Here is a 13,358-nt window from a genome sequence, read left to right on the forward strand (position 1 = left end):
ATTTCTCGTGTATCCTGGTCAGTGTGTGAAATACCAGCCAAAGTCCTGTGTTACACAAGAAATGAAACCGATACACAGATGACACCAAAATGCCACTGAAGTAAATGTTAACACTTATACTAACGTGAGTGGAATCAGAATTCTGTCCTGCAACTCTGTCAAAAATTCGTCAACTCTCATCCAATTAGCACAGAACGCCAATTTTCCCTTTCCGCTTCTGCTGACAACTGCATGATCTTCGCTATTTGAATTAATTTGAAAAAGTTACATATCAAAATTATTCCAGATTTGGTAACAGCAAGATGAGACCTGAATCAGAACATACTGTCTGAATGCAATACATAATCGAAAGAAAGGACGTAAGGGAACAAGTTATCCAAATTTATCAGTGAAAAAATGAGCTGTGTTGCTTCTAAAATACAAACACGTCAAACAGCAAAGCATAAGCAAAACAAAGGGTTTTATTTTTTGTATATATTTTGTTTCCTAACGGAATTCAAGTGCTCTAAATTGTTATTGAAAGAGTCTACTTATTTTCTAAGCAATTTACCACTTGCAGGAGAAAGCAAACTTCACTGCCATCATTACAATACGTTGGTCTCCCTTGCACTGTGCTCCCGTATCACTTACCCTCTGAGAGACGGAACCTGAGATCCAAAGATGTGAGTGAGATATATGGAAAGCACGGGAGCTGCAGCAACCTGCACACTGCACGTGATCTAGTAACACTGTGTATGTCGATCTGTTTGAAACAAGCTGACACACAAAAAAAGAATCACGTACTGTACTAAAAGTAGGGGTGTGATGGCGCTTACTACTACTTGAAATGCACGTGTACAAATATAATTTACTCAGCTGTTCATTGTTCCATACATCCTAAAGAGTCTCTCTATTCCATAGTAGAGAAAAGACAGAGTAGGTAAAAAAAGGACTAGGCTGCAACTACAGATACAACCCTGCCATGGCAGGGGGGTTGGACTAGATGATCTTCAAGGTCCCTTCCAACCCAAATTGTTCTATGATTCTTTAAAGCTATGTGTTAATTTCTAGCACCGCTGTAACCACAGTTTCACACTTTCTCCACCAGTGTAGGGGATCACATTGCAGCTTAGAAGGAAGCCTTCCACCTTCTTCCTTCCCAGGCATGTGCTCTCCTGTTCTTGGGACAAACCGATCAGATTTACTTCAATCAGACTTCCATAAGCAAGTGGCAAGCGGTCATCTTTTTTATAATCCAAAAAAAAAATTAGTAGCTGATGCTAAGTTTTAGCCATTTGTGAACTTCCCCTCCTTAGTATACCAAGTCAAACAGCTTCCATTTTTTCTCTTCTTCAATACATTCCAGTGATTTTGCAACATAAATAATGTGAAGAAAATAATGTATGTAAGAAAAGCTGACAGATATAATTCTTCAATGAAACGGTTGTGTTAGTAAAGAGCTGAGGTACTTCAGGCATGGCAAGATGAGAACTGGCGAAGGAAACAAAAGCCCCTGAACAGACTTCAACTAGGCAGAATTATTTTGAAAATATTGTTTAAACTGTTAATTTTGTTTAATTTTTTTTTTTTCAAATGTTACAATATTGTTTAAACCATTAAACAGAACAGCCAGATAGCGGGAAATCTGCCACAGCACCTGTTAATGCCCATAGCAGTTTCAGGACGATGGCCCTAGGAGCATGAAATGGAACACAGCGGTTTTCCTAATGGAGTCGCAATTGGACGCAAATCATTCCTCCCGCATTCCTCTTTGCTGGACACCCAAAGTGAGGACGGTGACCAGCAAGCTGCCCACACGCCTTCCTGGCACTCACTTCACCAATACTGCCAAGCCTGGACTTAAGAGTACCCGGGCAAGTCAAGACTGTTACAAACCCTTCACTAGCATGGGCTGGCTATTTTTAGTGTGAAGAAAAGTCCTAGATTTGTACAAAACTCAGTTAAGACAAAAATTATATATTCACCTGTGGACTGCCAGCAAGCAAATGGCTAAATGTAAGATAAACCACTGTTTCCAGCTGCTTGGAAGTCATGGGGAAAGCAGCCGCCCCTCCTCCCCTTGTTAGATCAAGAGGGGGAAAAAAAAAAAAAAAGTCTTTAAACAGTTGATATGACCAAGTTATAAACTAATATCTATACGGTGTTATATGCGCCTAAAACGTTTTCATGAAATGAGGTTCCCGGTTCTAGGGAGCCAGAGTTGGCCTGCAGGGCCAAGGACCCGCCAAGCCGAGATCCACCCCGACCGGGCCTGCCGGGGTTTAACCCGGGGCAGGACCGGGGCGCTCCCGGAGAGCCTCTCCTCAGCCGCCGCCCGGCGCGGCGCAAACCCCGCGGCCAGCAGCGGCCCTCGGGCGGGCCGTGTTAGCCCCGTGACCGGCCCGAGGGCGCCGCAGGGGAGCAGCGCCGGGCCCGGGCCGCGGGAGGGGCGCGAAGGCACCGCGGCCCTGAGGGGGCACCGCGGCCCTGACGGGGCACCGCGGCCCTGACGGGGCACCGCGGCCCTGACGGGGCACCGCGGCCCTGACGGGGCACCGCGGCCCTGACGGGGCACCGCGGCCCTGACGGGGCACCGCGCCGCGCGCGCCGGCGGCCGTTCCCGGCGGTGACGCCTGTGCGGGGCGGGGCCCCGGGGCCGTTCCTCAGGCGCGCTTTAGCGGGGGACAGCACCCACGGGCGGAGGCGGGGCCCGCGGGGAGAGCGGGGCCGAGGGTAGAATGAAGTCGGCGGAAAATTCCCCTCCGGGGGGAGCCGGGACCTCCCCTGGGAGGAGAGCTGGGGGCCGGGGGGCCGGGCCGGGCTGCAGACCAAGGGGCAGATGGGCACGGCCGCCTGTCACCCTTAGGCAGCCCAAAGCACAACCCAAGGATTCAAAGTGGAATTTCCTGACTCCAATGGTAAACGTCTCCTGGGCTCCTATACCACATGTTTTACATGTACAAACACCGATGTCTTTGGTTCTGTTGTCCTCAAGTCTAAACCTCGTACCACTTACGTTACAAGCGTAACAAGAAATACTTCACTGAGTTTTCCCACACCGATCAGTAGAGCTTGCAGGGTCTCAGTCACACCGGACACGGTTTTCAGGCTTCCCGCGGCTGCAGTTTTTCATTGTTTTGCATATCTGAGACCATGGAATACTTTGAGGATGAAAGTAAGAACAATAAGGAACTTCCAGCTATACACCTTCTTAAGAACACTGTGCCTGTAAAAAAGAGAAAGGTCCGTGTACAAGAATATTTATTCTACAAAAGGCAATGCAGAAAGGAGGGAGGTTTGGACCTGCCGTGGAAGTTGTATATACACCCCTTTTCTCAGGCATATTAAAGTCTAAGGGGAACAAAAACTGGAGAGGAAAATCAGATTCATCCCTTGAGAGTTCAAATTGGCACAAACAATACTTCCATGGCACATCACCTCTAGCCTCTCTGGCTTTGACGCGCTGCAGGAGTCCTCCGCTGTCTTCCACACACAGCTGCCTTTTCCTTGCTTCTTACACCGCATGATTATGCACAGTAATCACACCCCTGTAACTCTCTGTTGGCCTTGGCATGTCACAGATGTGAGTTCCCTCCCCATAAACTTTGCTGTTACTATTATAAGCTGCATAATTTGGAATAACTGACATGAGAGTAGATGTTCCCCTTCTTGTTGTCATTGCAATTCTACCTAGAGGGACTCGTGTGAGTTGAGCTGTTTGTCAAGAAGGCGGGCAGCAGAGCTGACTGTCTTCCTTTACATTTCCCTGCCTCTTCCTTTGCTGTTCCTTCACTTACAAATTGACAGTGAGCACTAGAGTTGTGAGAGAAAGCAAACATGAAAATCAGATGAGTGATTCCTAGAATAGCTCTTGAGTATCAGAGATGTTAAATGTGAATGTGTACGTGAAGCCACCAATAAACAAGTCCTTGATGCTTGTTTATTTATTTGCCTTCCACGGTAGCAACTACATCACTGTGCTTTGGAGAAGTCATCTTTCAAGTCTTTGTACTTACAAAGTTGTGACTGCTGGATGATATGTGTGTCTCTTGTCAGTGACATGCATTTATCTTCTTGACAAATAAAGGCTCAAAATAGGCCCTACATCCTCTTTACCATGAAAGCATCTGAGGGGAAAGAAAACAGCCCACAAAGTAAATAGGGACAAGAGCCTCTGGAGCACAGGAATGCTCATCGTTACTGTAAGCATACTGAACCACAACAAGCTGGCACAAAACCTAAAAAACTAGGTTAGGACTCACAGCAACAGAACAAAGGCTTTCTGCTGCTGCATCTAAGAAAACTGCTCTGAGCACGGCTATTGGTCCCGTGGTCATCAAACCATTTTAACATGAAAGCTGATATTGTCAATCCAAATGTATCCTGGACTCATTTTTCTAAATAACGGCACAGAAAGATCAGTTCTGCTCAGAGATCACATGTAGGCTTTGGATTAATGAAAATGAGGTTGTTTAATATTCTGCTGATTCGAGAAAAACAGCACTGACATGACTCACCTCTTTTCTTTCTCCTCAGAGAATTACGCCTTTCTAACACAAGTTAGGATTTCTCTTTATATAACCAGATCATGAAACGGGCGTTCAGCAGTCTGTCAAAGAGAAAGCGAATTAATCAAATCATACATACCATTTATGTAATTGCATTTTAAAATTTTTTATGAAGGAAAGGTGTATCAAACAGACGTGCATTGGTTTGGTTGTAGAACATGCATCGAGCTAAATAAATTGTATCTTCTGTGTTCCTTGAGTGGATATTTAATTTTAAGAAGTATTTTTCTGCAACAGAAATATCTGCCAGAAGCTAGCAAAATCTCATCATAACTTTTCATCATAAATATCAAAGGCTAGAAATCCTCCGAGAGAGAAACAACCATATCAGATCATTGTACTTTCTTGGAAAATGTTGCAAACTTGTTTCCCACAAGACTGCTGCAGTGAGAAAATAAGCCAAATAAAGGGACAATCATGTTTCTACTAATAGTCATTCTGATCCTGCAAATATTCTTGTTTGTGACATTTATAGAATTATATCAAGTAGTAAAAGGGAACTTAATGAGAATTTTTCAGGTGCTTAGTACCCACAGCTAGAACGAGGCTTACCATCACTCCAACTCCAGAGGGATTCACAAATCCACGTACTTACAGTGTATCAGTCACCACGTGCCTCCATCGACTTCTATTTACTTCTGTGAAAATGCTCCATTCCTTTTGGCACGGGTCCTTCAACACAAAGAAAAGACTTTGCCTCACATTCATTTTTTCCTGTCAAAAGCCTTGCCCCCAGAAGGAATGCAGAGCCTGCTTGAAGGAAAGGAAAAGTGTGAACAGATACACCATCGTCACTGTACATGGAACCTGAAAGCAGGAGACATGCAGAAAATCATATTTTGAACGCGAGACACATTATTTCGCACCATGGGTTGAAACAATTTGACACAACTATTTTCTTTTCTTGTACCCCCTGTCCAACCATGAGGGTTCATTCAGAAACAGCAAGGCGGCCTCGGGGCCGCTCTGCCAGCCGGCACAGCACCTAGGCTTTATCCCTAGGCCGAGTCTCTTGGTGCTTGGTTTGGCAGGAATGAGAGAAAAATGAAATGCTTTATCCAAGTTAAAAGAGCAAGGCAGATTCCAGCCTTGTTTGACAGTATTTTAGGATCCAAAGGAACCCCATAAAGTGTCCTCTATAGGGGCAATCCGTATGCGAGTTGGTTAAAAATACATCAGCCTCACCTTGTGTGCTCCTACAGGGTCCCACAGCTGCCTTGGAGATGCTCTTCCACGGGCTGAAAATATTTTAACGTATTCAATCTTGTATGAGTGCTTAAATCTGATCTGGAACTTTTCGACCGTACATTTTGTACAAGAGATCTGTATCACTCTTCACTGTGAAGGCAGGTACGTCAGCTAGCACAAACAGACTTTCATGGAATTCACTAGAAACCATCAGCATTTTCTAGCATGACCTAAAAGCTGTAGAGAAAAACCACGTGAAGCTTGCTAATTCCTCTCTTTTTAGGACTAAAATCAGATTTGGCTTATTATTTCGTTATAAAGGGCAGATTTCTTACTTGAAAACTGGGCCCAGTACCTATGTCAGACTGTGCTATCCGTTTGCACAGAAAAAAAATCTGTCGTTAAGTGATTTCTAGAGTTCACGACTCCCCTTCAAAGTTGAGTCATGGCAACTCAAAAGCTTGCCTTGAGGGGGAAAGGAGTACAAAATACATCCTGATCTCTTTAAAGCATCCCTTAAACAAAGTGTTTTGGATTTCTTTGGTTGGTTGGTTCCTTGGGTATGTTTTATAATGTGATAAAATGATTCATTTGGCTGGTTTTGGAACTATGACAGCTGACTGTCAAGGTTTAGAAGCTTTTTCCTTGGGATCTACCTTACACACAGCAGGAAGGGATAGTACTGATCGAATGAGAAACTCTTCAATCTTTTCCTTTAAACCCTTTGTTCAATTCCTGTTCTCGTGACAATGTTCAAACTCACTGTTAGATGCAGCAGCTTACCCCAGCTGTGGGCAGGTGTTACCGGAATGGCCACGCTCAGGCCCTGCTCAAACAGAGTCTCTGAAGAGTTTTCTCACCAAGCTCTCCATTAAACGCAGGCCCACAGACTTATTTCTTCCAAAGGTCACCAAGTTGACCAAACCTCGGGGAATACATAGCCCAAAGGTGACTCCCAGATGAGATGCATGCAGGTGGTTAACTCTGAAACCCCTGCTTAAAGAAAAAAGGCAAAACCACCCCCCAAAATACAACAAAGACACAACGCCACAGAACTGCTTTGATTTTCCCTGCTTTTAGAAATGGCTAAAACACACTTGCTCCATATAAGCTACGCAAAATGTTTGCCGTACAGTTCTGTCAAAAACGGTACGTACACGAACGAATGACTGCATTAACGAAACGTTTCTGACAGAAATCTTCATCCCTGAAATCTGGCAAACTCACAGCTTATGACAGGAACTCCGACAGCTTCCCGTGTAAGCGCTGCTCCCGGGTCAGCCCGGGAAACCTGCTCGCAGGGACGCGTGTTCCTTGACGCTAGTCCCAAGCAAAGACCAAAGCAACGTTTAACGCGCGCTCCTCAGCGCCACCGCGCTATAGCGAAGGAGCAGAGAGCCCGCAGGAGCCCAAGCAGCGCTGACTGCGCGCTCTGCAGGACTTTGCCAGGCGAGCGCTTAAAGCGTCCCCGGTTTTTACAGGTCAAAACGCCCAGGGGACACCACCCGGAGCGCTGGGGACACGCAAGCAGCCCCTCTGGGGGCACCCACCGCAAGGTGGGAGCGATCCCCTCTCATTTAAGGACAAATTCCACAAAACCAGTGACTCCCTTTAACAAAACCCAAGCTCCCCACTCGGAGCCGGAGCACCCTACGGCCTGGGCGCACCGTGCGACACCTCCTTCGCCCCGCGCCAAGCCCTGCCGCCCCCGCGGAACCCCCCGCCCAGCTGCGCGGCAGCCCCCGGCGCTTTCTGACGCGAGGAGACACCCCCCCCCCCCCCCCTAAACCCCGGCCGCCCTCCCCCAGCCCCGGCCCCGGAGACAGGCGGCGGACACCGAGCCCCGCGGCGGCGGCTGCCCCCGGACAGGGGGGGTGGTACGGCCGGTATCGCGCCGCTCCCCCCTCACTGAGCGAAGGGTCGGGGCGGGCGGCGGTGACACCCGGTCCCGGTCCCGGTCCCGGTCCCGGTCCCGCACCCCGAGGGCGGGGCCGCCCCTCCCCACGCCCCCAGTCACGTGCTGCCGGCCGGGACGGAACCCCACGGCCGCGCGCACCTGCGGCGGCCCCCGCCTTTGTGCAGTGCAGGTGCAACGCCCGCCGCCCCCACCCACCCCCCCCCCGCCGTGACGTCACGCGGCCGCTCGCGGGGCACCATGGGAGAATCCCAATGTTTTCCAACGGATGCGCTCAGCAGCGCGGCGGCTTGAGGCGACTCCGGGAGCGACGCTCGGGGGGGCGTCCCGGGAGGGGGCGTCCCGGGAGGGGGCGGCAGGGGGCCGGGCCGGCGGCCCGCGCCCCGGCTCTTCCCCACCCCGCCAGGCAGCATGGCCCACCCCCCTGAGGCGCCCCAAGCTGCCCCCTGAGTGCCCGGTGCCGGCGGAGCGCCCCGCCGCAGCCTGCCGACGGCGCCGGGGAAGATGCTGCCGCGGCTGGTCTTGCCCGGCTGACGCCCCGCCGCCGCCGCCCCCCCCGTCCCCATTGTCCCCCGGCCGCCTCCGGCTCCATGAGCGCCTCCTCCTCCCCCCGCCTCTGAGCTTCCCGCCCTCCACCTCATGGCTGCATCGGAAGAAGGGACCGGCTGCTTTCCCCCGCGAGGCAGGTCGCAGAGTGACCCCAGCATCCTCACCGACCCCGCGGGCCCCGGCGCCGGGGAGCACCCAGGTAACGGCCCCGCTCTCCCCGGCAGCGCTCGGGCTGGCAGGGGCAGGGGCGCGCCGGGTTCTCCGCCGCTCTGTGACACGCCTGTCCGCCGCGGCCGGGCGGGGAATTGGGAACATATTTTCTGCAGTAAGTGCTGAAATGATGCAGCGGCTTAGCCCCAAATAGGATTACGGCGGAGCCCTTCCCGCGGCTCCGCAGCCGCAGCGCTCCGCCGCCAAGTGAGCGTGCGGGGGGCGCGGCTGGCGCTGGGCGGCCGCCGGGGTCCCCGGGGCCGCCACCGGGCTGGCAATGGGCTCCTCCGGCCCCGGGGCAGCGCTCCGGCGTGGCAGCGGCTGAGGCTGCGCCTGAGGTTCACACCGAGCTAATTTGTGACTTCGGTGGGGTGGAGGGAGATAAGGTCTAATAAAGCAGGCTGTTTGCATGGGATCACCATGGAGACAAGGGGAAGCAGAGTCGTAATTAAACGCTTTCTCCCCACACGGAGGTAATTTTCACTTCACAGGGAGAAGCGTAATCTTCTTATGAAGTGTAGGCACAGAGGGTGGTGCTGGGGGGACACAGCCGAATCGCTAGTATATAAATAGACTATTGTGATCAGATTTTTTTTCTTTAACAATGGCTAATGGTGTTTTCAGCTTAACTTCACTTTGAGGAATAATTCTGAACGTCTGTTGGTGGTGACTCAGTAATTTCAGATTGTCACAATCTAAGCAATGATGACCCCTTTAGGAAAAAAAAAAAAAAAAGGAACAAATAACTACATCACTTTGATGTGATGTGATTGCACAGAAAGGCAGAAGAAGAAGCTGGAAGCAAAGGCCAAGAGCCAGTTTACTCTCAGTTTATGTGAATAGATGGTCATACAAGAACGGGAAGGTTTCTGTACGAGAAAAGGAGTAATCAAAACAGCGTGAGACAATGAATGAGGTCTTGATCATCACTGCCTGTTACATGGAATTCTAAACCTAGAAATGGGTTTGGGTTTTGGGTCAGGCACTATCAGCCTGGAAGAGACAGTCCCTGAATGAAATTTTGGATTGAACTTTAGTTCCGGCCTTTTTCAGATTACTGAGTAAACAAAATAGTCCAGGCCCTTTTCATACACCTGCTATGCTGCTGCCTTCTGAGCCCATGAGGATATCAATATTTGTAACTATTTTAAGTTCTTCTCTTTATTTGCCTTATCAAGCAATTCTGAGCACCTCGTTCTGGAGTGAAATACAAATTGAATTAAGGCAAACAGTAGATGATTTATCTCTGATGCCCAAGTGTTCCGATACCCTAAGTGAAGGGAACAAAGGACTCTTCTAACGTGAACTGCTCGACTCACTCCCAAAGGGGCAATCTTGACTGAAAGAGGAATGTATGTTTCTGCCATTTGATTTCTGGAAGCAGAAGTGACTAATGAAAGGAAGGCATATGCAATCTGAGTTTTAATTCCTCTATATTATTTTCTGCTAATTAATTATTTTGGCCTTTGTGAAATATACAGCAAAGAAAGTACACAACAAATAAGCAAGGATATAAACATTATTATGCTTTTTGTAAGAAGAAAGAACTATTGATACTAAGTAGCATTATTTTTCCCTAATACAGACTTCATCAGATAAGACAGTGTCCCATTGCATGGCACAAGCTATACTAATACAGAAGAAAAGATGTCTTTTATGGTATTGTGTTATACATACAATATGTGGAGAGAAACAAAAGGTGATAAATACATATGTTTTTTGTCCAGGTAGGTATAAATAATCAGTAGCAGAGTTAGCACGTTTGGTAAGCTTTTCCGGCTTTAAATTTGTTTATCAAATAGTGTTGAACATCTGTATGCTTCCAAAAGATAATAAAATGAACATAAATGACTTAATTTAAATAATATTTTACCCTACAGTCTTGTAAGTAGTCACTTACTATGAGCAATTTCATATAATTGGCTACTCAAAAAACTGAAATACAATGTACACTATTTTAAGAATTGGGTATGCTAGAAGATAATTGTAATTTATTTTATTTTATTATGCTGGAAAATAGTTTTATCATTATCATTATAATACCAACATAACCATCTATGGACTCTAAGTCAAAACAAAGTCTTAGGAGCGCTAAATGATGTCTACAAAGTTTGTGTTTACATCCCAACCCTGCTCGCAGACAAACCATGTAGAGAAGTAAGTTTGAACGTGGAGGTTTCTTTGTTAATTTAAAACTAAATTAATTTTCATTAACATTTAAGTCATGCATTTTATTTATACAGACAAATAAGCCAATAACAAAATACGGGTATAACTGAAGGATCACTACAAAAACATTCGTACTTTTATATGGCATTTGAATGATACTGTATTCCTGCTGGAGATGCACTCCTGTTTTGCAACATTTTCTTGAATGCATGATGTGGTCAAGGATTATTCTGCACCAATTCATTTGGCTATGTCTACTGTAGGAAACTATACTGAAGTGGAAAATACGGTAACAGATGAAGCCAGCATATATTCTAAAGATTTTCCTGCTGGGTTTGTTTAAACACCCATACAATTACAGTATTTTTTTTTTTTTTTTAGGCCAGCTTTACACAGGGAATTTCAGTGACATAACTGAGAATGTAAAGGTGGCAGCATACAGCTTTTCATGTATTTACTGAAGAAAATTCTCCAATACAATGCTTAATTTTCCTTTCTCTTGTGAAACGCCAGCTTAACAGTAGTACTGAGTGTACACTGCGTGGTTACAAGGCTTGCTGGCTGTCTTGCACAAGTTCAGAATCTTTTATCACTGGACCACGGAATCTCTTTTTGGCTGGTACTGAGTAGCGTAAACATCAGATTCAAGGAACTCAGGGTGAACAGCCTGCAGACGGCAAGTGTTAGTTCTCCTTCCTATTGCTTTAATTTGCAATTTTTTTGACGAATTATTGCTTGAGCTCAAATCTCAAAGGGACTTTCCCATGTGAGAACAAAGCTGAAGTTTGTTTATGGGGTTTTGTTTGTGTATTTGCTGTTTGGGGTTTTGTTTTGGGTTTTTGTTTTTTGAAGAGGACTACTTTTTCCAGCAAGAGCACGGGTAACTGTTAGCTGGCTGGTTCAAATAGCGTTAGATGTTGATTTTTGAGAAGTTCGGGACACTCACAATCCTGACTGATGGCAGCAGAAGCTGCAATTACTCCAAGCCTTGAACAATCAGGGCTTCATGACAAAGCTTCTTATCTAGTATGCTTTTCTTCACAAAGCATTCACTGTAGAAATGAAAAGCTGTATTTTAACCTTGATTTACTAGAACACATGTAATCTTTACAGACTGCAGTGAATTTTATCACAAGTAAAAAACTTTAAAAATTAACACATGCCACTATGTTCTTATTAAATGTTCCTGTAGTAAATAAGATAAAGTGTTCAGTAAACTAGACTAGAGCCAGCTAATAGCTATTTATTCTAAAGCAGAGATGCACATTCACTGATTTAGATCCTTCACATGCAACTTTAGTTATCAGCAGCCCCTCACAGTAATCAATTAAGACATTACAGACATAATCTGAGAAGAAAATAAGGTCTTCAGTTATCTGTGCAGGCTCTACTGACAAACAGATAATTTCCTCCAGCATTTAAATGGTGTATATAGTTCTTATTGGTAGTGTAGAGAATGCTGGAAATAGTATAAGAAAAATAAGAAGGAATGAATGTTTCTTTGTTTTAATTGAATCAGTTGTTTCTTCCCTTAAGACAAAATAATGCATTTCAGCCTGTGATTTAAGTGAATTATTTTATGGCCACTGAGCAGTATTTTATGAGAATTACTATAGCACAGCAACCACTGGACTTCGTATTTCAGTCTTTATTTAAGCACGCTGTTACACTCTGTAAGCAAGGCTTAAAAAGGAGTATGTTCTGAATTTGAGAAACACGCATCAAAATAATTATGTCTTGCTTAACTATAGACCGTCTCTAGACTGTGCTGGTAAGGAAGTGAATTTCATTTTTCTTACTGTGCCATGACTTAATGCCAGATTCACAGCAGAAGAATCACAATTAACACAACTGTCATTTGGAAATCCTCATAGGGAAGAGATCTAAAACCAGTAGCATCCTTCCCTGCTGCCATTAAGATGCCTGTTCAAAGTCCCATTGTTTTCACCGAGTTTGGGAGAAGGCCAGAACATCCAGTTGTATCAGATATTGTGTGTAAAGAAACAACTTAGTTGATTGTAGACCTGGGGTTAGCTCTGAGCTGAAAAACTACCCTAGAAAATATCACATCCTGCCGTAATATCAAGGGGAATTTTTTGAGGCAGTTAAGAAAGTTTAAAAATTTAAGAAATTAAAAGGTGGGGGAAGATGATTTAGATGGCAAAAGACAGCAATCTCTTAAGAAAACATAATGCAAAGACAGATTCCATTAGTTCCAAAGATAATAGTTTTTTTCTTTACCCTCCTCCATCTTTCCAGGCAAGGATCAATAGAGAAAGGAGAGTCTAAAGAGGGCAGAGGGATGAAATTCAGGACAGATTTCGGTGCCATCATCTATTTGAGAGACAGTTGCAGGAAGCCAAAATATTGCTCTCATTATATCCTTACAGCAGTCACAGGGCATAGAGGAGATTGACAATGTCGTTTGATTTGTAGTCATAAAAGACAGGGCTCCACAGACTGAAGAAGAGCACACCATGTCAAAACTCCGTTCCTTGAAGAGATACAGACAACCATGACAATGTGTGAAAATGTCACACCCCCCCCCCCCCCCCCCCCCTTAATTTTGGGATAATCCAATTTAATTTGTGTAAGTATTCGTTGGTGCCATCACATTTTGCTCTCTATGCTGCTTCTTTTCCTCCCTAGCACCATGCAATTAAAGAATGCTTTTGCAGGACTGGCATTACTGTGCTCTTCAGGGGACCTTGCCAGTGCTCCATCGTGTCTTTCTTCTCCAGTGCGGGATCTGTACCAAGGCAAGGAGCTGCTGTGGCGCA

At 46.1% G+C, this 13,358-nt stretch overlaps 1 protein-coding gene across 1 annotated transcript in view; it reads left to right on the forward strand.

Moving 5' to 3' along the window:
- Positions 1 to 8,289: 8,289 nt before the first annotated feature.
- The window catches only part of PHACTR3 (phosphatase and actin regulator 3), a 110,057-nt gene continuing 104,988 nt past the window's right edge, over positions 8,290 to 13,358 (forward strand). The window contains exon 1 of the mRNA XM_086474660.1: positions 8,290 to 8,398. Coding sequence (XP_086330786.1) covers positions 8,290 to 8,398 — 109 coding nt within the window. The remainder of the gene's footprint in view (positions 8,399 to 13,358) is intronic.

Source organism: Leptosomus discolor, chromosome 17, assembly GCF_034619465.1.
Source record: "Leptosomus discolor isolate bLepDis1 chromosome 17, bLepDis1.hap2, whole genome shotgun sequence".
In the NCBI taxonomy this organism is placed as follows: domain Eukaryota; kingdom Metazoa; phylum Chordata; class Aves; order Leptosomiformes; family Leptosomidae; genus Leptosomus; species Leptosomus discolor.